The 27,968-nt window shown below is 44.7% G+C and overlaps 1 protein-coding gene across 5 annotated transcripts; it reads left to right on the top strand.

Annotated features, from left to right (window-relative positions):
• The first annotated feature begins 8,131 nt into the window (after positions 1-8,131).
• On the top strand, positions 8,132-27,221 carry GOSR2 (golgi SNAP receptor complex member 2). 5 transcript variants are annotated; one of them, XM_017871603.1, is made up of 7 exons: positions 8,132-8,236; positions 14,784-14,848; positions 16,336-16,444; positions 17,297-17,429; positions 20,235-20,375; positions 23,769-23,874; positions 26,942-27,221. In XM_017871603.1, the coding sequence occupies exons 1-7, from the start codon at positions 8,208-8,210 to the stop codon at positions 27,064-27,066; spliced, it is 708 nt and encodes a 235-aa protein (XP_017727092.1). In that variant the 5' UTR covers positions 8,132-8,207; the 3' UTR covers positions 27,067-27,221. The 5 variants fall into 5 exon arrangements, with proteins under 5 accessions (XP_017727092.1, XP_017727087.1, XP_017727089.1 ...); XM_017871598.1 differs by lacking the exon at positions 26,942-27,221 and having other exon boundaries at positions 23,769-26,520; XM_017871599.1 differs by lacking the exon at positions 26,942-27,221 and having other exon boundaries at positions 8,184-8,626; positions 23,769-24,169.
• Positions 27,222-27,968: the final 747 nt, after the last annotated feature.

The following is a 27,968-nucleotide window of genomic DNA, read 5'->3' as shown; positions in this document are numbered from 1 at the left end:
TTGCTGCTGTCCAGAGTGGAAGCCATCAGAGGTGTCCTATTTATCTGTGTGACTCGGCCCTCTTTGGGTCACAAAGGCCAGATGATCCAGCAGCTACCTGGAGGGTGGTTTATGACAGCAGCCTGGTCCTAGTCCCCTCTGCCACCAACAAGCTTGGCCAGCTTGGGCAGGTGAGTTAATTTCTCTGAAGTTCAGTGTCCTTGTCTAGAAAACTGGCATAGTGATGCCTGTCCTGCCTCCCGTGAGGCAGATGGCAGCACAGAACCAGCCACGGCTGTGCCAGTGCCTAAATGGGAGGCACTGTATTTGGCACTCTGCACTGATTCCAGGTGATGACTCTTCCACCAAGAATGGCTCCACTGCTGCGGGTGGTTTTTAATTGCCTAAAAGTCGACTTCCAAATAAGTCTAGGTTTCTGAAATGCCAAGCAGGTAGGATACTTAGGAGAATGAGTTAATGAAATGGAGTCCATTTCCAGGCAACAGAAATTTCATAAGCACCTACCTCACGCCAGACACTGAGCTGGATGCCGGGGAAATGCAGGGATGCAAGACACATCTTCCGCCCTCGGGCTGGTGAATGGAGAACTGGGATCCCTGTGATGAGTGCTGAGAGGGAGCACCAGTGCTAAGGAAGCATGGGGGAGAGGCTCTAGCCCAGCCTAGGGGTTGGGGCCGTGCCCCAAGGAAGGTGAATTCAGAGTGGGACTTGAAGAATGAACAGGAATAGCTTAGGCCTGAGACAGAGGGAAGAGTGTTTGAAGCACAGGGAACAGTGCATGCAAAGGCCAGAAGACACAAAGGCCTTGTGAGGAGAGCTGCAATTATTCTAGTTAGGATGGGGGAAATGACCAGGATGAGGCCAGTACGGAGGGCTCTGTCTGCCAAGATGAGGATATTACTGTGTTCTCTAGACACCAAGGTGCCATCAAAAGGCTTAGCATGGCAAGGCACCAACTCTGTGTTTCATTTTTTATGTTTTTATTTTTATTTATTTTGACATAGTCTTGCTCTGTCACCCAGGCTGGAGTGCAGTGGTACAATCTTGGCTCACTACAGCCTCTGCCTCCCAGGTTCAAGTGATTCTCCTTCCTTAGCCTCCCGAGTAGCTGGGATTACAGACATGTGCCACCATGCCCGGCTAATTTTGTATTTTGGTAGAGACAGGGTTTCACCATGTTGGCCAGGCTGGTCACAAACTCCTGACTTTAGGTGATCCACTTGTCTCAGCCTCCCAAAGTGCTGGGATTACAGGTGTGAGCCACTGCACCTAGCCTACTCTGTGTTTTAGAAAGATCTTTTGGGGAACTTTAAGAGGATGATTGAAAGTGGAGAGGGTGGCTGAAGGATGATGAGGGCATCTTGATGTACTCTCATAGTTTAGTAGGGGAAGTGGGACATATTCACAGCTGGCACCAACTGTGCAAGGTGGCATGTGAGCATTGGCACAGGCGGGACACACAATAGCGTGCGGGCCAGGAGGAAAAAGAATCCAAAGGTACATTGGGAAGGGGAGTGACCAAGCCAGGAGAGTAGAGGGGCCACTAATAGTTTGAGAGAAGTGATAATAGAATTATTCTATTTCGGCTGGGCACGGTGACTCACTCCTATAATCCCAGCACTTTGGGAGGCCGAGGCGAGTGGATCACCTGAGGTCAGGAGTTCGAGACCAGCCTGGCCAACACAGTGAAACCCTGTCTCTACTAAAAATACAAAAATTAGCCAGGTGTGGTGGTGGGCGCCTGTAATCCCAGCTACTCTAGAGGCTAAGGCAGGAGAGAATTGCTTGAACCTGGGAGGTGGAGGTTGCAGTGAGCCGAGATCATGCCACTGTACTCCAGCCTGGGCAACAAGAGTGAAACTCCGTCTCATAAAACAACAACAACAAAAATTATTCTATTTCATCTGGTTGAGATGGCCAGAGAGACACAACAAATTAATACCGTTCCAGAGATAAGAATTAAGTTCCATCAAGTTAGACCAAAAGTCCTCTTCAGAGAGATGTGTTTCAAGTTTGTCTCACCACAAAGGGAACAAACACACTAACTATGACTTGGGTTGCTGAATTCTGGAACTCTAGAACTGTGGGGGCATTTCCTAAAGTTCAGGTAAAGTTGCAAACATGTCATTGCATTGATTTTCCTGAAACACGACTTCATCCCATTACCTGAGGCCAAAAGCCTGTCAGATATTACCCATGGTCACAGGGTGGAGGCAAAACATTCTTCCTGTCTGTGACATGACTGACTCACAATTCTAATTCAATCTTCCTCCACTGCAGAATCTCTCTGTCCTGGCCGGGCATAGTGGCTCGAGCCTGTAATCCCAGCACTTTGGGAGGCCAAGGCAGGTAGATCATTTGAGGTCATGAGTTTTGAGACCAGCCTGACTAACATGGTGCAACCCTGTCTCTACTAAAAATACAAAAAAATTAGCCAGGCGTAGCAGTGCATGCCTGTAGTCCCATCTACTTGGGAGGCTGAGGCAGGAAAATCTCTTGAACCCAGGAGGCGGAGGTTGCAGTAAGCTTAGATCATGCCAGTGCACTCCAGCCTAGGTGACAGAGTGAGACTCTATCTCAAAAAAAAAGAAAAAAAAAGGAAAGAAAAGAAACTCTCTGTCCTAGCCAAGAGGAACCACACAGATTGCCTCCTGGGCCTACCTATACCCTTTCCAACTTTACCTCTCTGCTGCCAGAAATGCCCTGTGCCTGCCTTTCCATACATCCTTGTATTTCAAGGTACAGCTGAAATCACATCTACTCTATAAAGTCTTCCTTTGTCATAATAATTCAAAGGGATCTCTTTCTTTCCTGCATTCTGCAACCCCAAGCTGCAGGGCTTCTTATAACCCGGCCTTGAAAATCCCAGAATTTCACTTCTTTCACACTCTATTGGTCCAGGAAGTCATTAAGGCCAGCTCAGGTTTAGAGGGAGTAAAACTAGACTCCACCTCTCAACGGTAGCAGTAGCAAAGAATATGAGATCATCTCTATTTTATTACACAATTTGCCCTAAGACCTAGGCAAGAAGGGTCCCTAGCTCAGGCCCCAAGCCAGATCCTCAGGGGACCCCACACTTTTGAGTGCTCTTCTTGAAATATTCTAAGTCCTCTTCAGTGGCTAGGATCATCCCAGTTGGTTTCTCTTCAGAGTACTCTAAGACCCACCTCTTGATCTGTGTGGTTGGCCAAATGCCCTGAGGAGCTTCAGGGCTCATGCCTATGGGGTTGTCCAGGGCAGCCTGACAAGTAGATTGCTTCTGCTGACCAGTACAGTATTTGTTTTATGGCATTGAATAATACTGGGCCACCAGAATAGTACTGATTTGCTAATTTGGGGTGATTCACATTGGATATATGAGTTCAAAACTCTGGGCTACTAACAGTTCACCATCAATCCTTGAGGTTGAGCCACCTGTGTGGGTCAATGCCCTGGCTCTCACCACATTTATGACCACAGTGCCACCTCTGGCATGACACAATAATGAGAGTGGATGCATCCTTTAACCTGACTACTGGGGTCCCCCACCTCCAGCTGGTACAGGGTGTTCACCCCTCTCCAAGGCTTTGCACCACATGTCAGGCAATCCTCCAGAAGTGGCCATGCCTATCTTCTCCATTCAAGATCATTATGCTGTAACACCAACCAACTTTTACAATCAATGTCCTCTCTTGCCTCTGATCAATATAGTGACCTCATGAGATACTGGGTTGGTCTTAAGCTGTTCCAGGTGAGGGCCAGATGTTCCTTACATGAATGGAACTTCGCTTCTTGCTCCACCCATGGGCCCTGAGCCTATCCACCCCTTCCCCTGACAACTGGTTTCAGTGTGTGGAAGGCGGGTGCAGTCAACACTGAAAGAGATCACCTTCTAGGAATTCAGTGATTAAGGCCTAAAGAATTCAAGAGAAGATGTGGTTGGATGATATATTGTTGTAAACATACATCTAAAACTCTGACTGGTGAAATTTTATTCACATTTTTCTGCATTCTGTAAGCAAAACTCACCATTGGTGTCATCACTAAAGAAGCACAGGAACAAACTTTGAGTTACGAAGCCAGTATTTGTAGGTAGAGTGAACAATGGTGCAGCATCATGAGTAACGATGTAACCAGCATTAAATAAATGGCATTATCAATACAACCAGCTGTCTTAGTCTATTTTCTGCTGCCATAATAGAATACCACACACTGGGTAATGTTTAAAGAAAAGAAGTTTATTCAGCTCACAGTTCTGGAGGCTGGTAAGTCCAAGAGCATGGCACCGTCATCTGGTGAAGTTCATCCCATGATGGAAAAGTGAAAGGCAGAAGTTAGTACATGAAACAGACAGACAATGGCAGCCAAACTTGTCTGTTTATCAGGAGTCTACTCCTGTAATAACATCGATCCATTCATGAAGGTTCTGTCCTTGCGACCCAATTGCCTCCCAAAGGCCTTTCAGTGCTGCCACAATGGCAGCCAAGTTTCCAACATATGAATTTTGGGGGGACACATTCAAAGCATAAAATTCTCCCCCTGCCCCCCCAATTTATGTCCTTCTCACTTGCAAAATATATTCATTCCATCCCAATAGTCCCAAAAGTCTTAATTCAATCCAGCATCGACTCAAAAGCCCAAGTCCAAAGTCTCATCTAAACCAGATATAGGTGAGACTCAAAGCACGATTCATCCCAAGGCAAATTCCTCCAGCTGTGACCCTGTGAAATCAAAACAAGTTATCTTTTTCCAAAATACAATAGTGGTACAGGCATAGGATAGACATTCCCATTCCAAAAGAGATAACTAGGCAAGAAAAGAAGGGTAACTGTTCCCAAGTAAGTCCAAAATCCAATAGGGAAAACAACATTAAGTCTTAAAGCTAAAGAATAATCTCCTCTGATTCATGTCCCACTCCTGGACATGCTGGGAGGCTGGGCCCCCAAAGCTTTGGGCAGTCCCACCTCTACAGCCTTTCTAGGCTCGGTCCACGCAGCAGCTCTGATGGATTGGAGTCTCCTGCCTATAGTGCCTAGGCTGGAGTTGCATACTGGTAGGACTACAGTTTTGTCGTCTTGGAGATGGCTCCATTCCCACTGCTTCATTAGGCACTGCCCTACTGGGGACTCTGCGGTGGCTCCAATCCCACATTTCCGTTCAGCATTGGCCTAGTAGGGACTCTCTGCAGTACCAGCTTTAAATAAGTGGCATTAGGAACTGGAGGGGCAAATAAAGTTACATAGGCCAATACAAACAGGTTCTGAAGAGTCATGGCATTGTGAATAACAACGTTGTTCCCCTTTTCTCATGGTAGCCAGAAACTAGCGAGAAACGGCACATTTGCCAAAGCATAAAGAGAGAGTTCCTGGACCCAGACAGAAAGTGATGGTGCCTGAACACTGTAAAGAATATTCACATGCACATATTAGACAATAAACAAATACCGAAGTACTTTTCTCTACTAATTTTTCTAATCTTTGTTGTTAAATCACTATTCCTCACATGAGTCCATGAATTTTATAACACAGTTTTGTTTGTAAGGTGCTGTCTTATTCATCTTTGTATATCAGCCGTTGCATTGTGTTTGACACAAAGTTATCAGCTCAATGAATATATAATGTAGGATGATTTATGGAAGGAGACCAATGGACTAAGTCAAGTGGACTCTGGTGAGCCTAGAAAACAGTTCTAGTAAAACGAAGGAGAGGTTGGAGGGTAAGTCATGCCAAGAGAATGTCAGCAGCTTATATCAATTATCCAAGTGGTTTAGCCATACAAGAAAAAGAAAAAATGGGATATAAGTTAAAAATGCAGTAAGATGAAGAGTGGAGTTTTCTTCCATTTAGAGGAAGGCCTAAATACATGTAAAGACTTAAGTTTTTTTAAGAGACTGAGAGGCAGAAGGGAGATCTTCTGAATTTCAATTTCCTTATCTGCCTTATCCACCTCCCGGGGATGCTATGAGACCCAAAGGAAAACAAGACACAGGCATGAAAATTATTTGAGAAATTTTTTACATTTCTATCCTCTGATAGATTTTTCTGATAGCTTCCAACTACCCACAGAATAAAAATCTATAAATAAAAACCCAACGTTGACATTTAAGATTTCCTGGCCAGGTGCAGTGGTTCATGCCTGTAACCGCAGCACTTCAGGAGGCAAAGTGGGTGAATCATCTGAGGTCGGGAGTTCGAGACCAGCCTGACCAACATGGTGAAACCCTGTCTCTACTAAAAATACAAAAATTAGCTGGGTGTGGTGGTGGGTGCCTGTACTCCTAGCTACTTGGGAGGCTGAGGCAGGGGAATCGCTTGAACCCAGGAGGCGGAGGTTGGAGTGAACCAAGATTGCACCATTGCATTCCAGCCTGGGCAACAGAGTAAGACTCCATCTCAAATAAAAAAAAGAAAAAAAAATTCCTATGATCTGGTTCTAACCTTTCTTTGAATACTATTATTGCCCCAAACACCCTGAATCCAGCCAGAGGAGATTTATATTCTTTCCTTCCATTTGCCTTTGCTCAAGCTATCCCCTCAGCCTCAAATGTACTCCTCTTCATCTCTACCAGGCAGATACAATAAACATTTCAGAGTGGTTAGTATATACAAGACACTGTTAAAATTCTATTGATTCTTGAAGGTCCTATTTATATGCTATTTTGTCCATGAACCCTTCTTGCCCTCCCCAGGGAAATGGTACTTTGGATCAATTGTAGCATGCATTCTACTTAATAATGTAGCTTGAGAGTATGATTAGTCCTCCCAACAGACCATGAGAGATATGGGAGATTTTAGGGCTGTGTCTTGCTTGTGTTCCTATCGCCAGTATCTGCATTGTACATTGTAGATGCTCAACGACAAAATAAATGAAAAAAATAATTTCAGGAAAAGAATGTACATGGGTGGACAGTCTCTTGGGGCACAAAACTGGGTGGGATCCAGGATCCAGGAAAACAGAAGTATCAACTTGTCGAGAAAAAAAAAACGTCTCCTGCCTTGGGAAGAATAGCAGATAAGCTTGGAGGATGGAAATGGGATAGCCTATGTGGAGACACAGAAGTGTCCAAATCCCAGTTCCTGCTGAAATACCACCCCTTCATTAAGTCTTTCCTAAATGTCCTCCGGGAGACGACCCCCAGCTCAGCTCAATCTCTTTGGATTTTCTACCTTGCAGAATGTTTGTCTTGATAAATAAAATTCATAGAAACCCATTGGTTTGGACTGAGCTCCACACTAGGCCCAACAGGCCAAACCAAAATAGTCACTCATGCTAACGTTCCAAACCACAAAGCCGAAATTAAGCTGTTCATCTGACCTTCAGAGAAATCAGAAGAGAGGGGAAATAGCCATATCCCCATGATAAAGGAAGTCCCTTTGCCTTAACCAATACAAGTAAAATAACTTTGAAACTTGTTGTTTCTGCTTTTTTTCAGCCCTTTTCTGTCTATAAAGACAATCTCCTCTGCTCAGCTCATCAGAATACTCATTCTATTTTATAGAATAAGGTGTTGCCCAGTGCTAGAATCGCAAATAACCAGTTAAGATCTATAACTACATTTCTTGTAATTTTGTCTTTTGACAGTATACATATCTTATTTCCTTTCCCAGACCAGAACCTCTCTGAGGGCAGGAGGAACCTGGTTTTCCCTGCTTCACACATGACACATAATAACCACTCATTCATTCAATGTAGGTTTACTGGATGCATAAATAGGAATGGGGGGGGAGATAGGCGGGAGAGTGAGTAGACAAATGCGAAACAGGAAAAGCTTGCGCCAGGAAAAACAGTGAAGAGCAAAATCTCCAGACCTCCGATTAAATGGTTTAAAGCGAAGCCAAGCAAGAACCTCCCGTCCATTCTGCAGCAAGGAAGAGCAGATGTCCACTGCTCGCCTTCAACTTTGCTCTGAGGACCTCTCATGAGTATCCCGCGATTGTCCTTCCTAATGCCTGACTGAATCCTGAGGATAGCCTTCAGCGAACATCTACACCTCCTTGCCCTTCACGTAAAGCCGAGCCTGTGATTACACTTATCCTTCCGTCGCCGGCCTCATTTCTCCCTCCCCTTCTCTCATCTCGCAACCACCGCTAGTAAGGCGCGCGTGCGGGCAGCCCTGGCCGGTAGGGGAGGGAGGGTCCTGCGACCGGAAACCGGAAACCGGAAGGGGGGCCGTGAGGACGTGTTCAGAGGAAGCCAGAGGCTGAGCGGTGGCCGGTCCGGCCGGCGACATGGACCCCCTGTACCAGCAAACGCACAAGTGAGGGCCGGTTGGGGAGCGGGCAGGGGCTAGACGACGCTAGGCCAGATGAGGCTGGCTTCCGGGGCTGGGGCCTCGGACGTCCGCCAGGGTAGAGGCCGAGTTTTTCCGCCAGGGCACTGCTGGGGATGCCTCCGAAGTGCTTAATCCTTGGCGGGACGCCCAGGTCAGACACAGACAGTAGGTTCAGCCTGGGGCCTGGAGACGTGGGGCCGATGACTCCTGGGGTCTGCAAGTCCGTGACTACCTGCTGGGTAGACTGGGTGAAGGACACCTGCAGGTTATAAAACTTTGTCCAGCACTTGTCAACTCGGTGCTCCTGGTTGGTAGAGCTTGAGAGGAGACACGGCACCTGGCCGTAGGAGTGTACTGTTTAATTGGAGAGTCAAGGCACGTACGGGAAAGTATTTTCATTCTTATTCGATTTATACTGAAGACCACATTTTTATGGTACAAAGAAATTGCTGTCCACGTAGCATTCGCTATTAGTACTTGTTAATAGTATTTGGTTACAGGTTATCGCTGAGAAAGTCAAATTTTAATTTAGCTTCTCATGACTTAAGTTCCTTGATAGTGTCCTTTATTCGCATCGTCCTGCACTTTTGGAACTTGCTGAGATACGTAGTTGAATATGGTAATGGGGGCATACTTACCCTATTTTGGGGGGAGGGGCAGAATTTTATGATTTTTACCCTGTTTTGCGGGGATGGAATTTTGTGATTTTTATTTTTTATTGTAAAATATACACAACATAAGATTTACTGTTTTAACATTTTTTAAGTGTACAATTCAGTGACATTGGGTACGTACACAACTTACATCACTACGATCCATTTCCAAAACTTTTTCATCATCCCAAACAGTGTGCCTGTTTGGGATCAGTAGCACCTCGTTTCTTCCTTCCAGAGCACCTAGTAACCTCTATTTTACTTCACTCAATGAATTTACCTATTCTAGATACTTATAAGTGGAGTCATACAGAATGTGTCTTTGTATCAGGCTTATTTCACTTAATGTTTTCAGGGTTCATCTATATTTTAGCCTGTTATCAGAATTTCATTCCGTTTTATGGCTGAATAATATTCCGTTGTATGTATCTACCACATTTTGTTACCCACTCATCTGTTGATGGACACTTGGATGTTTCCACCATCGGGCTGTTGAGAATAATACTGCTATGAACTCTGGTGTGGAAGTATCTGTTTTAGATCCTCTTCTCAGTTTATTGCGGTATATGCCTGTCCTGTTGAGAACTGTCAAACTTATGATGTAGTTTTATTGATTAAAACACTTAAACTCACACTCCCGAGGCCTGGAAATGAAATGCCCTGAAGCATTAGGAATAAGAGGGTGAAGAACCTCTTTCTCTTGCATTTTCTAAGTTTACAGGTTTCTTTTATTTTGGCGATGAAGTGTTTCATTTGTGTGGGCGAAAATACAGAACCTACTTTGTAATGACAGAATTTTCTTTTACACGGGGGAGCCCTATTCTCACATAAACATATAGGAAGGGACTTAAACTAGTCTGTGAGTAATTTAGAGAAAGAATGAAACGCAATTATGTTCATGTTACTAAGAAAGGGCAGATCTTTCACAATCCCGGGGCACAATGGGCATGGTAGTGCCTTGAAGTTAATCTGTTATGTATGGTCTTATCTAGTTAATTAAAAGATGTTGCCAAGAAGGCCATGACCCATTTTATATTCAAGAATAATTTTGTTTAGAGAGAGTCTTAGACTACCTGTTTTCAGTGCAACTAATCTCAGAGAAAACTGCATGGCTCAGAAGAGGAATTCTAAATGGTACTCCAAACAAGATGTGTGGAGTGTAGGTGAACTCTGTAGGCCTCCAACAATGCAGCCTTGAACTCTAGCAGCTTGCCAGTTTTTTCTGTTAAGGGCCAGATAGTAAATATTATAGGCTCTGTGGGCTATACAGTCTCTATAGTGACTACTCTGCTGTTATATTGGAAAAACAGCCATAGACAATATGTAAACTAATTGATGTACCTGTGTTCCAGTACAATTTTATTTATCAAAACAAGCAGTGGGGCCAGCTTTGCCCCACAACTATTAGGCCCTCTGTTACCCCGACACTCATTAATTCATTGAATATTTATTGAGCACCTACTATGTGCTATGCACCATTCTCCGTGCTGGCAGCACAGCCCTGCCCTTGAGGAGTTTACCTTCTTTTATGCTGCAGTATCTGTCTTTCCTTTCAAGTGGTGAACCAGGAGTGGGAGTTCTGGTTCTAGACGTCCTTACTTTGTTTTTCCTCATCTGTAGAATGATATTATAGTTTGGGCTGGTTAAACTGTAAGGCTCCTTTCAGTTCCATGATACAGAACTGGTGACTGAATGACTTTCACAGGACTTTCACAGGAAACACGTGGAGTCCAGTGAGCACCAGCAATGAACTTTCGCAACTGCAGAAATTAGCGATTATAGCTGAGTTGACCCAACAGTAGCTGAACATATTAATTTTACTGGAACTTTGAACCCAGTTTGTGGTTATCTCTTGCCATGTCCCTGAATACATTGAATACATTGGAATTGGATTGACATTTTAAAGTTACTTGAAAACTCCTGAATCTACCTGAACAGCGAATGAATGAAAATAAAAGAAGAAAAACAGAATAAACATATTACACTTAAATGTTTACTTTAGGTAAACTTTATAGAGGAGCTAATAGCCAAGCTTCTGTTTTTGAGATCCCAATGGTTGTAAAGGCGACCACATTTGTCCCCTATGTAGTCCAAGATAAAGTCCTGTCCTGGACGTTATCATATGTCCAGGAAACAAGAAGCACTACATTTAACAAGCTCCCCAGGTGGTTTTGATGAACAGGTGGGCTTAAGAACTGTTACCTTATCTCAAGACCATGTTTTTCCTTGATAAATTTTGCCCTTTAATGAGCAAAATGTAAAGGCAAAGTGAGTGAAATGAAAATAACCAGATTGTTGCCATTACTTTTAAGTAAAGTTAACACCAAAGTTACATGATGCTGTATAATTACATAGTGTTTTCATGTTCACAGTGGTCAGAGGCAGCCTGGATGTAAAGTGGATGTTATGGGGTGGTGGGGGGTGGTGAGTAGTTTCATGAACTTTTAAAAAGCACTTCTATTAAAAAATTCTTCCTAGATCTTCTGTAAACCTTTTTAAAAGACAGCTAGAGTGACCCTGGCTTACTTGCTACTATTTCTCTGATTTGTTAAATTATCACCCAAGCCCACCATGGACCCCATGCTAGAGAGGGCATTCCTCATGGCCATTCTCCCAAGTCTTGCTTGTGTATCACCTGTTTCTTATTGACTTGCAGCGTGTTGTGTTTTCAGAATTCCCAGTTCAGTTTGAGACAGATTTTGCACTTGGCATATTAGTAGTTCCCACCTTGCCATTCATACTTGGCTTTGTTGTTTCACATTTATCTTTTCTTAGCATGAAATGTAGCGACTGGAATTGTATTATTAGCTACATCTTCTCTAATTGGTTCAAAGCAAATAGAGATTTGATGGGAAAAGTCAGTGGATTATGGGCCTGTACAAAAGTGCTTTGATGAACATCCCTGCCATTTACATCTCCTCAGGGTATCCCAGAAGCTGTCTAGGACACATTCCTCAGAGTGCTGGGTCATAGGACACATGCTGTATTCTACTAGTTATTGTCAGAAAGCATTTAAAGTGTTTTACCAATTTATAATCCTACCAGCTGGGTATGAGAGTTCTAGTTCCCCTATTTCCTTATTAATGCATATGTTCCCAAACTTTAAAATATTTGTCAGTTTGACGGGCTGAAGAAATGTGATCTCATTGCTTTTCATTTGTGTTTTCCTAGTTGAGTGTCATTTTGTATATTGATTGACCATTTGGGTTTTCTTTCCTGTCATTTGCCCTTTCTTTTTTTTAAAAAAATGCCTTGTTTGACTTTTCCTGTTGATTTGTAACAATTCTTTATTTTCTGCACGTCAATCCTTTGTTATCTGCTGCAGATACTCTCCAGTCTGTGCTGTTCATTAGTTTGTTTATTTTGTGGCTTTGGTGTACAGAAGTTTTTTGTTTTAATGTTGTCAGATGTATCTGTCTTTTTCTTTGTGGTTTGTGGGTTTTGTGGGGCGGGTAATTTTGGATTTTGTCTTATTTAAGAAATCCTTCTGTAACCCGAGGTCATTTATGCACGCCTGTATTTTCTTCAGAAAGTTTGAAAGCTCTGCTTTTTCCAGTTAGGTTTTAAGTGAGCTTGAGTTTATTTTTATGTGTTACCCGAGGTGTCCTTTTTCTGTACGGATAACAAACCGGAGCTGTTGGCATTTATTGTAGTCCCTTCTTTCAAAAGCTCCCAAATACGTGGGGCTGTGTCTGGGCTCTTTCTTTCCTCCTGGGCCAGCGGTAGGGTTTGCCTTTCCTTGTCCATCTGGGCCTGCACTGCCGCCATCTTGTTTCCATTGTTACGGTCATAATGGCTGGTTGGACAAGTCATTCCTCCCCCTCCTTCTTCAGAGTGGTCTTGGCTATTCTTTGCCTCCCCACTTTTTATTATGTCACTGTTCATGTTGATATTATGAACTTTCAGATTTTTCTATTAAATCAACATTGAAAATTTACCTCACGGCCGGGTGCGGTGGCTCAAGCCTGTAATCCCAGCACTTTGAGGCGAGACGAGCCGGAGCACGAGGGTCAGGAGATCGAGACATCCTGGCTAATACGGTGAAACCCCGTCTCTACTAAAAAAAAAATTACAAAAACTAGCCGGGCGAGGTAGCGGGCGCTCTGTAGTCGCCAGCTAGTCCGGGAGGCTGAGGCAGGAGAATGGGGTAAACCCGGGGGGCGGAGCTTGCAGTGGAGCTGAGATCCGGCCACATGCACCTCCAGCCTGGGCGACAGAGCAAGACTCCCGTCTCAAAAAAAAAAAAAAACAAAACCAAAACAAAACAAAAGAAAATTTTACCTCACAGCTTGCGTCAGGACTTCCTTAGAGTCCTAATTCTCCTTTCCATCCCCGTTACCCTCCGGTCCCCTATACCTGTTCCCTTGTTTGCCTTGCTTCAGATGTCGGCTACCTCAGGCTGCATTCCTACATCAGCCCCGATACCTCCACACCCCCACATCATCCCAGAATATCCCGGACTTACTTTCCGGAAGCAACGGTCTGGTCTTGGACTCTAGCAGTGATTTCTAGTTGCTTCTCAGGGCCACAGGTCTTGCCTAGGAGCACCCTGGGGAGTCATTTCACAGCTCGCCCAGCTTCTTTTGGTGCCCGAAGCCATGTCTGGAGGCCACAGGGAAGCCCTGGTAAAGACTGGGCACAAGCTGAAACGGAAGTTGGGTGCCTGCCTGGCACTGGTAAATTTGGAGTCCTGGTTTGCAGTGCTCATGATGGAGACTGGTTGCTGACCTTTCCTCCCGCATTGGGGATGATGTGAGAGTCCAGCAGGCTCCCTACATGTGGGCCCTAACCTGGGGAGACCTCCACTTTGAGCACAGGAAGTGGATGGTGGGGCCAGCATAAGCAGGATCCCAAGGACTGATCATGGAGGACCACTAGGAAGGGGGTCTTGAGGATGACCTTGGCCAGGCCCTGGAAAGCCTCCAGAGAGTGTTACCCAGATCCAGGGTACAGTGTTGCATTTCCAAATGAGATGGCAGTTCCTTCTTTCCTTGATATTGTCAGGGAAAGATGTTTACCAAACAGGAGGTCCCTATCTTTTAGGGTCTTCCTTTGACTGGTTTCCTCCAGTGAGTCACTTCACCATCCTCTTCCTCTGACCTGATTCTCTTTCAAGCAGCCCACCCTGCTTATAATCCACATGTCTCGTATGAATTTTTGCATATCAATTTTCTCTATCTTCCTTCACCAAATGATGTCTCCCTTCTTCACAGTGATGCTCAGAACTCTCTCAGTCCACAAAACTTACCTGGTTTCTTTTTCTCAGCCCCACCCATCTGTCTGCTTGCCTGTGACACCACTGTGCAGAGCTACCCCTCTTTCTGTTTGTTTATACTTATGTGTATTGCTTTTCTCGTGAATCTTCCCAGGGCTTGTTCATGCCTGTCCAGCCTGTCATTCCTAATTATGTTGTTTCTCAAGGACAAGGATTTTTTATCTCCCTTGCCCTTTGACTCTTCCTAGTACAGGCCAGTGCTTAGCACATTAGGTCATAGAACAGAAAGTAGGATTGGCTGGGTCCAGTTCGAGGTTTATCACTTGCTGTGTGACCTTGAACAAGTTACATAAGCTTTCTGGGCTTCAGTTTTATTTATAAAATGAGGATGATAATAGTACTTTCCTCATAGGGTTATTGACTTGGCAGAGTCTCTTGGATATGGTAAGCACCCATAATCTGCCTATCAGTGTTATTATTAGTAGTAAAGGTATTAGAAACCATGCCAAAACGTGGGACCTAAAGTGCCACATACAAATTTTACAGTTCAGTGATGCTGTCAATTTAGATCAGTTACATGTTGGCATCAGAAACATTGTCTTTTCTGACTGAAGCGCTGTTGATTACTCCTGTCTCACTCATTTCCTCCCTCTTCCTTTGATAGGCAGGTCCACGAGATCCAGTCTCGCATGGGACGCCTGGAGACGGCAGACAAGCAGTCTGTGCAGAGTGAGTAATTAACTGTGGAGACCAGAGTCCTTTCTCTGATGACAGGGTGCTAATGGGCTGGGTTTCCTGACTGCACTCTGCCTCAGGGGCTTAATGATTCAGCGTGGAATGAGTTTTGTTGTTAGGGTGGACAGAAAAACCCTATGGCAAAATCACTGATTTCCCTGAGTGTGCCCTTTGGAATCCCACAAGTCTTATCCCCCATTACCCCTCCACTCAACCTGACATGGCCCTATGGGAATGGAAGCGCTTGCCTCCATCTGTCTTAATCTAATTACCTAGTCCTTAGAGGAATGTACTCCATAAAAATTCAGAGATGTTTAACTGGAATTGGCCATTTCTTCTGAGCTGAGAACTGTGGCTTTTTAGGAGGATTATTCAGAAACGAACAGCAATATTAATTAGTTTAGTTCCCACAGCATGGTTTCTTTTGGGAAGCATGCTGGATTTTTGTTTTTTTTTTCATTTTTTTTTTTTTCTATTCTAAGGAAAGATCTTTTTTCTGAGTCAGTCATATGGACACCACCTGCGGGGGCTGCCTACCCACCCCACTGCTGGGCTCCCTCCGGACCCATTCCTCCTGTTCTCTCACATCTCCTTTCACAGCTTCAAAAGCAACTCTGTTCTTGGTTCTGTGCCCCACCTTGTTCTAATCTCAACTGTCTTTGTTTACTGTGGGCACAAAGGCCTAGGAAGGGGCAGTGTCACTGCTGTCACTTCTTTATGGGGCAAGAAGCAGTCTGGATGCTTTCTTTTGTGCACAGTTTAGCTTTTTTGTTCATTGGACTTTGTTTGCCTTCTCAGCAATCTCGTTACATGATTAGAAATGGAAAGAGGTCATTTAGACTGTCTTATCGAAAGGGATAAGGAAAATGACCGTATTTATCATATCTCTTTACCTCTGTGGATTCTTTCCTGGGCCTTTCCTATTGATATTTGGTCTATTTTGGGGACATCAACATTGCTCAGCCCACCCATTCTTACAGAAAGCCTTAAGGGAGCTCTCCTCTGTATGTTTCACATACTAATCTTCCCCTTCCTTTATGCTTTTTTTTTTTAATTAAAAAAAAAACTTATTACTATAGGGAATTCAATTGGCAGTCTTTTTACTAGGTATTTATAAGCCATGTCTGAGAAATCCAAAGGAAAAGAGACCTATATCAGAAAATTTAGCTTAAAGTATTTATTTGTACAACCTTTGCATGTTTATTTTCTAAAGGTAGGAAATTTATTTCTACAGATTTACCTTCAGCTTTTAAAAAAATTGGCATTGTTGTGTCATTAACAACTATATACATGTACTTTTTTCAAAACAACATTTACGGCATAAGTTGAATTTTTTCTGTTATTCATTAGTGTATACATTTTTCTCCTTTTGAAATATGTAGTTCTAGTTTATTGGATATTGAAAAAAAAATCTGTAATTTATTCTAATTTAAGTTCACTATCTCTTTTCCAGCAATTATTCTTTTTTCTTTTTTGTACAGTAGTAGAAAACGAAATCCAAGCAAGCATAGACCAGATATTCAGCCGTCTAGAACGTCTGGAGATTTTGTCCAGCAAGGAACCCCCTAACAAAAGGCAAAATGCCAAACTGTAAGTGCTGACCTCTGGCATGGCACTGCTACTTCAGGCCCCGGCAAGACAGGCTTTTCTCCTGCGGGGGAGGCGATAGAATATTCTGAAAACCCACGTACATGTTGAAAAACTACGACTACGCAAAGAAAAGCCCCGCAAAGGGCACAGTTGTATCTGAGTGATGCGCCTCAAAATAAATAGCCTGTGAGGTTTGTAACTCAGAAACCTCGTGACCCCTTTGGTGTCATTTTGAAATTTTGCCTCCAGTTCTGTTTTTCTGACTAGACCCATAGCCACTTGAAGCCTAATGTTGCCATGGAGTTTTGTTCTGCTCTTTGGTTCCTGCTGGGTTTTCTTGGGTTGAAATGAAAATCACTTGAATCAGTCCACCCATAATGAAATGCTGATCTAATGTTTGATACTCCACCATGAAATTAAAATGAAACCACCCTCGCTACTCCACCCCCAGTGCCTGTTTCCAAAAGTTTTATGAAACTTTGTGGATGCTTTACCTCAAAGATGCCCTTGGGCTTCTTCCAGGAGAGCGATATAATCCATAGAAGGTCAAGAAGAGGTCAGCGAGCCTGCTTCCTGTCCCCTCTTCCCTGTCAAGCATCCAGAATCAGAGAGCAACAGATTCTGAAGTAAAGCTGCCAGAAACTTGTGTGCGACCATCTCGCTTTAACCACACGTTACTTCTTTACTTTCAACATCATTGATCAAAATCAGATCTTGTGGTGGTGGGGTATAGCGTGGGGTGGTGTAGGGAGAAGTAAGGAAATGCCATCTTTCCTGAATACAAAGCCTGGCCCCCTCAGACTCTGCTGCCCTGAGTTCCTGGAATTTAATCTCTCTCTCCATCAATTCCAGTCGGGTCGACCAGTTAAAGTATGATGTCCAGCACCTGCAGACTGCGCTCAGAAACTTCCAGCATCGGCGCCATGCAAGGGAGCAGCAGGAGAGACAGCGAGAAGAGCTTCTGTCTCGAATCTTCACCACTAACGTAAGCCAGGCCTGCGGTGAGGGTCGGCCTGCATTTGACAGATTGTGGGGGCTGGAGTTCAGATCTCTGAACGCCATCTGTTTTGGGGGTGTCTGAAGAAGACTGACGATGAGGAAACCAACTGGAAATGACGGGAACTTTGTGCATTGCCACAGAGGCTAGACCTCGACAGAGAATCCCTTTTTCTAAGACAAAAACTTGAAGCAGTTAAATTGAAGGGGAATAAGCAGAGGTGAAAATTACCTGGTTGGACTGGTCTGAGACAGAAAGGTGGAAGTTCACATAGTGGAAACGTTTTTCTGATCAGATAGAGACAGATGATTAGAACCTAGGCCATTTGTAGAGAAGGCAGCATTTCAAAGCTGCCTGCGGGCAGTTGCCGTTGTGCCGAGTATGTGTGTGGTTCCAGTGTCAGGTGCATTAAAATGTTTTTGCCCCTAGTCTGAGCAGCAATTTGGAGGAATTTGTTAACAGATGTGTAGGGCTAGATGGACTGCTTGCCTGAGTCTGTCTGAAAGTGTGTTGGTGTGCACGTTTGATTTCTCAGAACCCATTGTCCCTGCCCTTTAGTCTTAACCAGATCGTTTCCTGCACATGGCTGTAGAACATACTGGCCTTTTCTGTGTCCTGCATAATATATTCCACTGAGTGAAGTGTGCTTTGGCTTTTTGTATTTTGTTTTTTACAGAGGATTATTTTCTAAAGAGATGTTAGCTTTCTAAGCCTGTTGTTAAAATTCACATCATTTCCTGCTTTGTAGATGTTTAACCCTCAGTGCTGCATCCTTGCTTTGCAATAAATTTCCCCAAGTGCTTCAGGCTGTGCCAACATTGTTTTTGCTTCCCCAGACTAACCAGTCAAGTCACAGTATTTAACAGTTCAAAAATTTAATGAACTATAAGACACACTAAAAGATGTTTGGATTTTAGATCGTTAATATTGTAGTATTCAGGCCTTTTTTAGACCAAGGATGATCGCTTAGGATTATTTTGTTTTTTGCCAGCCTGGTGTGATGCTGTGCATACAGTCAGTTCTTAATAAACATTGACTTGCCAGATGAAACTTCTTCCTGGTCATTCTACCATCTGGAGCTATAATACATTTTTCTGAGAAATAATGGCCCATCAGCCATACTGTTTTAGATGGGAGGGTAAGAAAGATTTGTATGTAAATGGCATTTCGTAAGTGTTTGTCAAATTACTGAAGAGAAGTCTCTAACTGAGTCTTTCAAACACCAGCGTCTTTTGACGCACTAGGCATTAGCTGCATGCAGAACACTGATTAATTTAGGCACTAGGAGTAAAGCACATGATGAAATTAAAAGACCTGACGCCTACCTGTGAGGACCTCCCCTGTTAGCAGGGGCAGTTGAAAACACACATGTGCAAAATGATTCCAAATCTGAGCAGCAAAGAAACAGTGGCATAACCTCTTTTTTTTTTTTTCTGACAATTGAAACTGGGATTTAGGTGGTAAAAACAGCACTAGTAGAACGGGGCACAATGGCACACGCCTGTGATCCCAGCACTTTGGGAGACCAAGGCAGCAGATTGTTCAGGAGTTTACCATCCTGGGTGACATGGTCAGACCTTGTCTCTACAGGAAGTATAAAAATTAGCCGGGCATGGTGGCATAAGCCTGTGGTACCAGCTACTCGGGAGGCTGAGGTGAGAGGATCACTTAAGCCTGGTAGGTTAAGGCTGCGCTGTATCCTGGGTGACAGGGTGAGACCTTATCTCAAAAAAAACATGAAACAAACCCCAGCACTACTTGGCAGGAGAGTTTGTGATTGGCAGAAAAGAGAAGGGAACACTCTCACAACTGGTAAGGACTTGGCTCCTGTCTATAGTCCACTTTCAGTGCAAAAGTAGAGCCACCAGGATGGATGTTGGTGTTTCTCTCTACAGTATGGGTAACAGGGCGGGCCGTGCGCTCAGTACCCACATTTCCACCTCCACTGGACTTCTTACCAGCTGTGTGATCTTGGACAAGTTATTCTACCTTTCTGGGCATTTTTTCGTCTATAAAATGGGGAGGCCTACGGACAGATTGCTTGAGTGAAGGAGTTCGAGACCAGCCGGAGCAACATGGTGAAACCCTGTCTCTACCAAAAATATAAAAAAAAAAAAAGAAAGAAAGAAAAAAACTGGTCATGGTAGCATGCACCTGTGTTCCCACTACTCAGAAGGCTGAGGTGGGAGAATCACTGAGTCCAGGAGACTAAGATTGCAGTGAGCTGAGATCGCACCACTGCACTCCACCCTGCGTGACAGAGGGAGACCCTGTCTCAAAAAATATATATATATATATAGAAAATGCAGAAGCACAGCCTCCTCTATCCTTAGTTAATCCTCAGTCTACTTGGAGAGGTAAACTATAGATAAAATAGCTAAAGGACACAAGCAAACATTTAACATTGCATTAAGGGGAAGCCAAGGAAAGGAACATTTGGGACAAGCTAGGTTAGTAGTCAGAGAAAGCCTTTAGGAGACACCCAATGAGGTCTTGAAGGAATAGCTTTTCCTAAGAGGAGACAGTGATACAGAGACCAGGATCGTTGGAATTAATGTTATTTGTGGAGTGGAACTCATTTGGAGAGTGACAGATCTGAGGAAGTTCCTCTTCTGTGTGGACAGAGGCCACCCCAGGCCTTTGCTTGGCTTTTTATTATCCGTTAGGGTCTGCTGATTCTTGCACCAGCCCCTCTGGCTGTTCTGGCTTGGCCTTGGCCAAAAGACAGAGCAGTCAGACCCCAGGAGCTGACTGACAAGTAAAGTTAATCAAGTGCCTGTGTTTCTTTCACAGGACTCTGACACCACCATACCAATGGATGAATCACTGCAGTTTAACTCCTCCCTCCAGAAAGTTCACCACGGCATGGATGACCTCATTTTAGATGGGCACAATATTTTAGATGGACTGAGGACCCAGAGACTGACCTTGAAGGTGGGGTCCCTGCTGGGGGACAGGGAGAAGGCCTCTTGTTTTAGCCTCATCCAATAGTTTAGTAACTGTGTTTATATTTTGATTACGTGTCCTCAAAATTGTGATATTTTGATGACAAGACAGAGCACTTGCATTTGGGATCCTTTCTGTTGGAGTTGAGTTACTGTGAGCCTAAAAGTACCCAGTTCCTTTGCCAGTGCTTGAAACAAACCATGAAGTGGCCTGTCTTATTATCCAGGTCTTTTCCCATTTACTGAACTTATCATGAAAGTGAGTCCAATCACAGGCTGAGAAATTGTGTTACAGAATCTACTCTTGGAAGAATGAAGACGTGGCTGTCCTTTGGTACCTCACTTTAAGGTGGCTTTCCCTTAGGACCCCTACTGTGGACTGCCGTATAACTAAAACCTTTTGTATTTCAGTAACTGAATCCCCACCGTGCAGTGTTAGGGCTGCCTGGTTGTTTGCAGTAGATTAGAGCTTTAGAAGCTTCTAGAGCTTCTAAAACCCATGCTGGTGATCCCAGCGACTCTTCACTCCCTAGCCTCAGGTATTCCTAGAAGCCCTGACCAGTTGGCACTGCTGAGACTCCAGTCCTGGGAGTGGTTTACAGAAACATTACACAGACTCTGATGTCAGTCATGATGTTTCAGCCTCTGCCCTTTTCCTGTATCAACCCTGATGGATAATAGGGCGTGGGTTCTGTGTGTTATCAGGGTGTGGTCCCCTGTGAATGAAGCACTCCCAGCCACTGAGCTGTGAGAAACAGTCACTCGGAAGTGTGAGCTTTATCTTAGTTTTTGTTGGACCACGTTTGAGCCTGTCAGCTCCACAGGACTTCAGTGCGTTTCTGAATAGTCCCTGCCATCTCTACGGGGGAGTGAGTCAGACAAGCTGCAAGTGACACTCGCCTCCTGCTGACAGTTGCAGTGTCTCAGATGGCCTGGAAGGGTGGTCTCCAACAGCCTGCTGGGCGCTCCCCTTTCATGAGAGCCACCTGTGGTGATCTGAACTGATATGTGTTGATTAGTCTGCCCTTTCTTTAGAAAACTGCTACTCTCCTTTTCATATCTCAGAAAAACAGTAGAGACCTTTTAGGACCAAACTCCATGTCACATGATGAAGAGCCAGTGGGGGTTAGAGCTTCCTGTTAAGGCACATGCAGCTTCCCACTGAAGTCTGGCAGCACTGGGGCGTCTGCACACCTCCTGCCACCCACACTGATACCAGAGGGGAAGCCTGTGAGGTGGCTGGGGGTTGAGACTTGAGGTTTCTAATCACTTTCCTCTGCACACCTGTGGCAACCTGGTGTTTGTCTCTTGATTCCCTTCACCCACTTCCCACCCTACCTCTGTCAGGGATTTTCCACCTACGCCATTTGAAAGGAACATAGGAGAGGGCATGAAGGGGCTAGGCCGAAGCACTCTGAAGACTGGGGCCAATTTGTGGCTGAAAATGAATACATGTTTTGAAATTTATGGTCATTTTCAAGTGATTTAGAAGGTTGATCCGTAGTCTCATACGGTGATGAAATAATCTGTGTGTTCAGAGCTAAGCAGGACTTTAGCAAGAGTCTGATTGTATTCTCTCTTGGGAAAAAAATACGTTTCTCTGATCTCTGAAGGCAGTGAAGTTTGACTTGTAATTTCTCTGGCTGAGGCTTGTTAATTGCTGTCTGGGCAGAATGTAGATTTTGGATTCCTGTCCATGATGCCTAATGTTGATCTCACTTTCCTTGCTTCTCTCAGTTGCTCATTAATGTGTATTTATTTAAAAAAAAAAAAAAAGATATGGGGCAGGAGGTTAGATGCCATTCATACAAGTTGCAGTGGGTGATGTGTGCTGAGTGACTTGGGGTCTGCCCCGGCATTCACTTACACTTGTTACATACTAAGAAACTGAATGTGCTTGAAGCTGAAAATTAGAAAGCAGTAGGGAAGGACAGGCTGGATGGTTTGGGTTGCTGGTTTAGGAATAAAATGCCCTTTTGTTTCGGTGGTGGGTGATGCCGTTTATAGAAGGGTTTTAGGTCATTGTGTTGGTGTCTTTCTGTCTTTCCCACTTGAGACCCTCTTGTAAATATGGACTTGACCCACCCATTGTACTCAGAAGAAATCTCAAAGATTCTCCTCTACAAAGTAAATGGGTTGGTATCAAGGATTATTGGAACTAGAGAGCCGAGGACAAGTTTTTTGATGTTGCCTTCTTTTTTTAGTATAAAATATACTAATTTTAAGTATTTTTGTTGAGATATAATTTACAGACAGTAAGGTGTACAGATCATATTTTTACAGTTCAGTGAGTTTGGGCAAATGTATCAACCTTTGTAACTCACACTCCCATCAAGGCCTGGACCATTTTCATCACCTCTGAACGATCCCTCGGACCCCTTCCCAGTCAGTTGACCCCTCTGCCCCAGGCAACCACTGTTGTGATTTATTTCACCATAGATGAGGTTTGCTTGTTATTGAACTTCATGTAAAGGTATTCATACTACTATTTTCTGTGTGGCTTCTTCCTCCCAGTTATGCTTCAAGGTTCATTCACATTGTTACCTATTTAATTCCATGTTGGTAGTCAGGTACTTTTTATTGCAAAACAGTATTTCATTGGTGCAGGTATACCATAATTTGTTCATTCATCTTGTGATTAATGACACCATTGTTTTCAGTCTGTATTTATTTATGTATTTTTTTGAGACAGGGCCTCGCTCTTCTACCCAAGCTGGAGTGCAGTGGTATGATCTTGGCTTACTGCAGCCTCGAACTCCTGGGCTCAAGTGATTCTGTCACCTTAGCCTCCCAAGTAGCTAGAGCCACAGGTGCATACCACCTTACCTGGATAACTTGTTTTTTGTAGAGAAAGCGTCTTCACTGCATGCCCAGGCTGATCTCAAACTCCTGGCCTCAAGTAATCCTCCTACCCACCCCTCCCAAAGTGCTGGGGTTATAGGGATGAGTCTGTTTGCAGTTTTTAGATATTCTCCTATGTTTTTTTCTAGAAGCTTTAATTGTGGCTTTAGTTTTTATGTTTAATTCTATGACCCACCTCAAATTAATTTGTATATATAATGTGAATTGAGTTCAGTTTTTACACACATATCTATAAGAGAGAGACATATATATAAAATACATATCTATGATATTATATAGCCAGTCATTCCAGCACCATTTGTGGAAAAGCCTTTTCTTTCCACTTTGCTTTGCTCTGGTACCTTGATCAGAAATCAGTCGACCACATGAGAGTGGCTCTATTTCTGGCTGATACTGCTTTCTGTGTATTCTGGGCGTGACCAAGAGAATGTTGGCAGAGCTCCATCTCCTGATGCCATTCCCCCACCCTTGGTAAAGCGACTTGATGTTTGTTTTTTTTTTCTCTTCTCTTCTGCCCCAGGGGACTCAGAAGAAGATCCTTGACATTGCCAACATGCTGGGCTTGTCCAACACGGTGATGCGGCTCATCGAGAAGCGGGCTTTCCAGGACAAGTACTTTATGATTGGCGGGATGCTGCTGACCTGTGTGGTCATGTTCCTCGTGGTGCAGTACCTGACGTGAGCCAGCCACACTCAGTGGCTGAACAGCATTCCCACGGCCTGCAAGTGTGTGCGCGTGAAAGAGAGAGGGGGGCCCAGAGGCCACCTTTTGAAATGTGTGCCTGTCTGAACTGTGAAGACACTTGGGGATGATTGTGATCTAATTTCCAACCTGCTCTGTTTTCTGTGACATCTTGGAGGGGGAGCTAGTGCCACCACCATACGCGGTGCTTAGGAAATGAAAGAAGTCCCAGGTCTGTCTCGCTCACTCTCGCTGTCACTGGGGGAGGGAAAGAATGGCTTTGGTGGCTTTGTTCACACAACTGATGCGTGCCCTGGGAAGGTGTCCACAGTGAGCCCTGCGTGCAGGACTGTCCACACGGTTCACACCTTGTCATCATCTGGCCTTTCTGGCTCCTGATAGGCTGGAGCAAAAGTGAAAAGGAGAGGAAAGAAGCCTCCTTTTCTCACATGTAGTCGATCTCACAGTAGGTCGATTCACATGCTCCTGGCCACCTCCCCCATACTCCAGTGACATGTAGATGACTGTCAATACTTGACACCCTTCCCTGGAAGCAGCTACCTAGGGGAAACAAGATGCTGTTGCCGATAACAAGATTTTCCACACTGCAGTTGGGTGTTTCTCCTTTCTGAAGTGAGGCCAGTATTATTCCCTGGCAGTGTTCAGTCTTGACCCTAGTCACTGATTTTTTCTAGTTGTTAATAGAGTGGTTGGCTTTTAAGGTTCAGAGACTGGGGCTTGGCACCTGTGCCCAGGCCTTGTGGGCCTTTGCCTCTTAGAAAGTAGCTGTAGGCAAAGATTTGTGATTTTCCAGTTACAGTCTCAGCTCTAGTTTTAGTATCTCTAATTCTTTGGTTCCCTTCTCTTGCCTGAAATATATTAGCACCTGCCAGCCAGGCCCCCATTTTGCCCAGCCAGTGTGGGCAGATGCCACCGTGGAGACATCTGTAGTGTTTATATCCTTGTAACACTCTGTTTTCAGGGAGTACAATCTTTTTCCTTCTCTGACCAGCCCTGGATTCAGGCTGTACTAATGCCAGCTGTCTTGTGGAATTTAGTATAAAGCCAGTCTGTCTTGAAGTCTATCTAACGTGATTAATCACTGAAAGTCCCAGAAAGACCTAGTTAGTGTATTTTCTCATTTACCACAGGCCTTGCCAACCCTACCAGCTCTGGGCACAGTAGCTTCATGGCAAGACATAAAATGACACTCAAAATCCTTCAGAACTGGAAACCTGCTCAGTATTAACCCCACCTTTGGTTGTCCTGCCCCACCTGCTCTGTTAGTTTCTTGTTGCTTGAACTGTCTTCTGTCTTATTTCCCTTCTTTTCTGTGTTCCTCTTCACCTTCCTTGTTCCCCTTCCTCCTGCTCTGTAGTCATGTTGGTCTTTTCAGGCACATCTGTGGTATAGCTCCCCTTTGGTAAGTTTTCTTAATTGTCACAGATTAACTGAGGTTCCTGGATGGTGATTTCACACTTTTGGTCGGATGAAATCTCCATTATTCCTACCCCTCTGGGCCAGACGGCCCTAGCTTTCCACGGAAGGAGGGATCTGTGACTCCTAAAATGGGTTGGGGCCCTGCCAGAGTTCAAGCAGTGACTGGAGGGTGGACTTAGGCGTTGCAGCATCTTTAGACCTATATCTGTCTAACCCTGGGGATTCACGTTGATATTTCCATTACACCCAGCACCGCTGCGGTGCCAGGGACCTAGCACAGGGCTCTTGGTAATCCATAAAATGGATTCTGAGACTACGACAGCATGGCTGTCCTGTCCCCCAGGCACCCAAGGATCCTGCCAGACAGCACGCTTTGGAGGAAGGTCTGCAGGGAGCAGCTGAGCCATTTGTTCTTGAACTCTGGGAAGCAGAAGTCCCCACACCCATCATGCGTGGACCGATAGGATGTCTTTTCATGGTGTGCACCAGTGCTTTCCACATTTGACTAGTTGGCTTTGATGAACTCTCATGCTGCACCTTCAGAGCCAGTTCTCTCTAGTTTGGAATAAAAATTGCAGAGGTAATTTTTGGGTCTTTACCACCTGGAGTTGGTGGACAGCAGCCAGTGTGTCTGGACATCCAGGAGCGTTGAGACTGCATGTTGTCACATAACCACTTTTCTTCACACATCTGCTTTTGGTGCCTGGTGAAAAATAGACCTTGGCCTAACAATGTGACTGTCTCTGCCACCTCAGAGTGTAGGGATGGGTCCAGGCCAGTGAAGGAGCACCCTCTAGTGGAGGCAGGGGTGAATTCTTGTGTCGAGCTGATGCAAGAAACTCCAGTAGCCAGCGAGTGATTTAAAACAGGTGGGTTATCAAGAGGAACTTGGGATCTCTTTATTACGTGGACATTTACTTCAGGGGGGACCGTTGTAAATTACGTGGACATTTACTTCAGGGGGGACCGTTGTAAGAAAAGCCAAACTACAAGATCAAGTAAGTTAGGTGAGTCTTAATTTTTTAGATTTCACTGAGGAGTTCTGTCCACCCTTTGCCCTAATGAATTTGAATGGGTTTGATTTGCGAATTTGGATTTAGACCCATTGTTTTTGAAGCACATCAGCTGAATAAAGTTGAGGTTTATTTTATTTAGAAAATCACATTTTGTAATGGAATTTGATACTCATTTTTATAACTAATGGCCCCGCCTTTTTTATGTTTCTCGACCAGAGACTCTCAAACACTACTCCATGGCCAGCGGCTGGGCTGGCTGCTTCAGAAGCAGTGGGGAAACTTTTTAAAATTACATATTCCTGGGGCCTACCCCAGATCTGAATTAGAACCTTTTTTAAGTCTCTAAGGTGATTTTACTTATTATTATATTTTGAGACAGAGTCTCGCTCTGTTGCCCAGGCTGGAGTGCAGTGGCGCAATCTTGGCTCAGTGCGACCTCTGCCTCCCGGGTTCAAGTGATCCTTGTGCCTCAGCCTCCTGAGTAGCTGGAACTGCAAGCGTGCGCCACCATGCCTGGCTAATTTTTTTTTTTTTTTTTTTTTGTATTTTTAGTAGAGATGGGGTTTCACTGTGTTTACCAGATTGGTCTTAAACTCCTGGCCTCGAGTGATCTGCCCGCTTCGACCTCCCAGAGTTCTGAGGTTACAGGTATTAGCCACCGTACCCCGCCTCTAAGGTGATTCTGATGTGTGTCTTTTGGAACCACTGTCTCCTAGACGGAGCTTCTGTCTTAAAGATGATCACATTTGAAAGAACACGCTGAACTGGCTCAGCGTACACTGTGTAAAGAGCAAACTTGTCAAGTCCAAAATAAATTCTTACTGTTTATATCCTACCTTAATCCAAAAAGATTCGAGGAGACTTTGAGGAAATAACTGGAACAATGAGATACAAAGAATGAGGCACAAGAACAAATCAAGTCGGTGTAGAATGTCAACACCAGGAAAACGAACTCAGACGTTCTAATGCCCTAAGAAATGTTCTGGGGAACCCCTAATTTGACTACTGTCTCAGCGTGGGGGCGGGGGTGACATTTGCTCAAGGGAAAGCCCAGGCGCTTCATAAACAGCTTGCCTGTAGGCCTTACCGGAAGTCAGACGGGGTTTTTCCTGGCTCCGTCCCTGCCAGTCTGAAACCCTGTCACTTCAGATGTGCTCCATCATCTATCCTCATTGTGCAGACAAGGGCTGAGCTGTGGTTACTCTCTGAAGGCCTCACAGGGAGTCCGGGAGGAGCTGGTCCCTCATCTAGCTTGGAACCGCAGGCCCACTTAACCTCCCACACTTCCCGTGGGATGCTCTGCTGGGGTCTGAGAGCTGTGCAGGGGACCGAGACGGTGCAGCCTGCTGGCAAGAAGTATAGAGCTATAAGATGTTTGGTGCAGACCTTTCAGATGGTATAGGGCAAGTTCGCTGTTGGGAAATAATTTCCTAACTGGAAGGGGAGGGAATCTGAAGTGAAAGCTGTCCTCAGGCCTTGCTCCTAGGGGGCGGCATAGCCCTATCCGTGGCTGGTGGGCCTTGAACACACTGCCTTAGGCCTGCTGTACTTAGAAGCTGAGAGAGGAAAGTGTCACTCCTTC

Source organism: Rhinopithecus bieti, unplaced genomic scaffold, assembly GCF_001698545.2.
Source record: "Rhinopithecus bieti isolate Rb0 unplaced genomic scaffold, ASM169854v2 scaffold_6904, whole genome shotgun sequence".
Lineage (NCBI taxonomy): Eukaryota > Metazoa > Chordata > Mammalia > Primates > Cercopithecidae > Rhinopithecus > Rhinopithecus bieti.
This window is presented reverse-complemented; position numbering and strand designations above follow the sequence as displayed.

Coding starts and splice junctions, on each gene's coding strand:
- GOSR2 (XM_017871603.1), top strand. CDS start 8,208: ATGGACCCCCTGTACCAGCAAACGCACAA. Junction 17,430..20,234: donor CTCGAATCTTCACCACTAAC/GTAAGCCAGGCC, acceptor TTTCTTTCACAG/GACTCTGACACCACCATACC. Junction 20,376..23,768: donor CCCAGAGACTGACCTTGAAG/GTGGGGTCCCTG, acceptor CTTCTGCCCCAG/GGGACTCAGAAGAAGATCCT.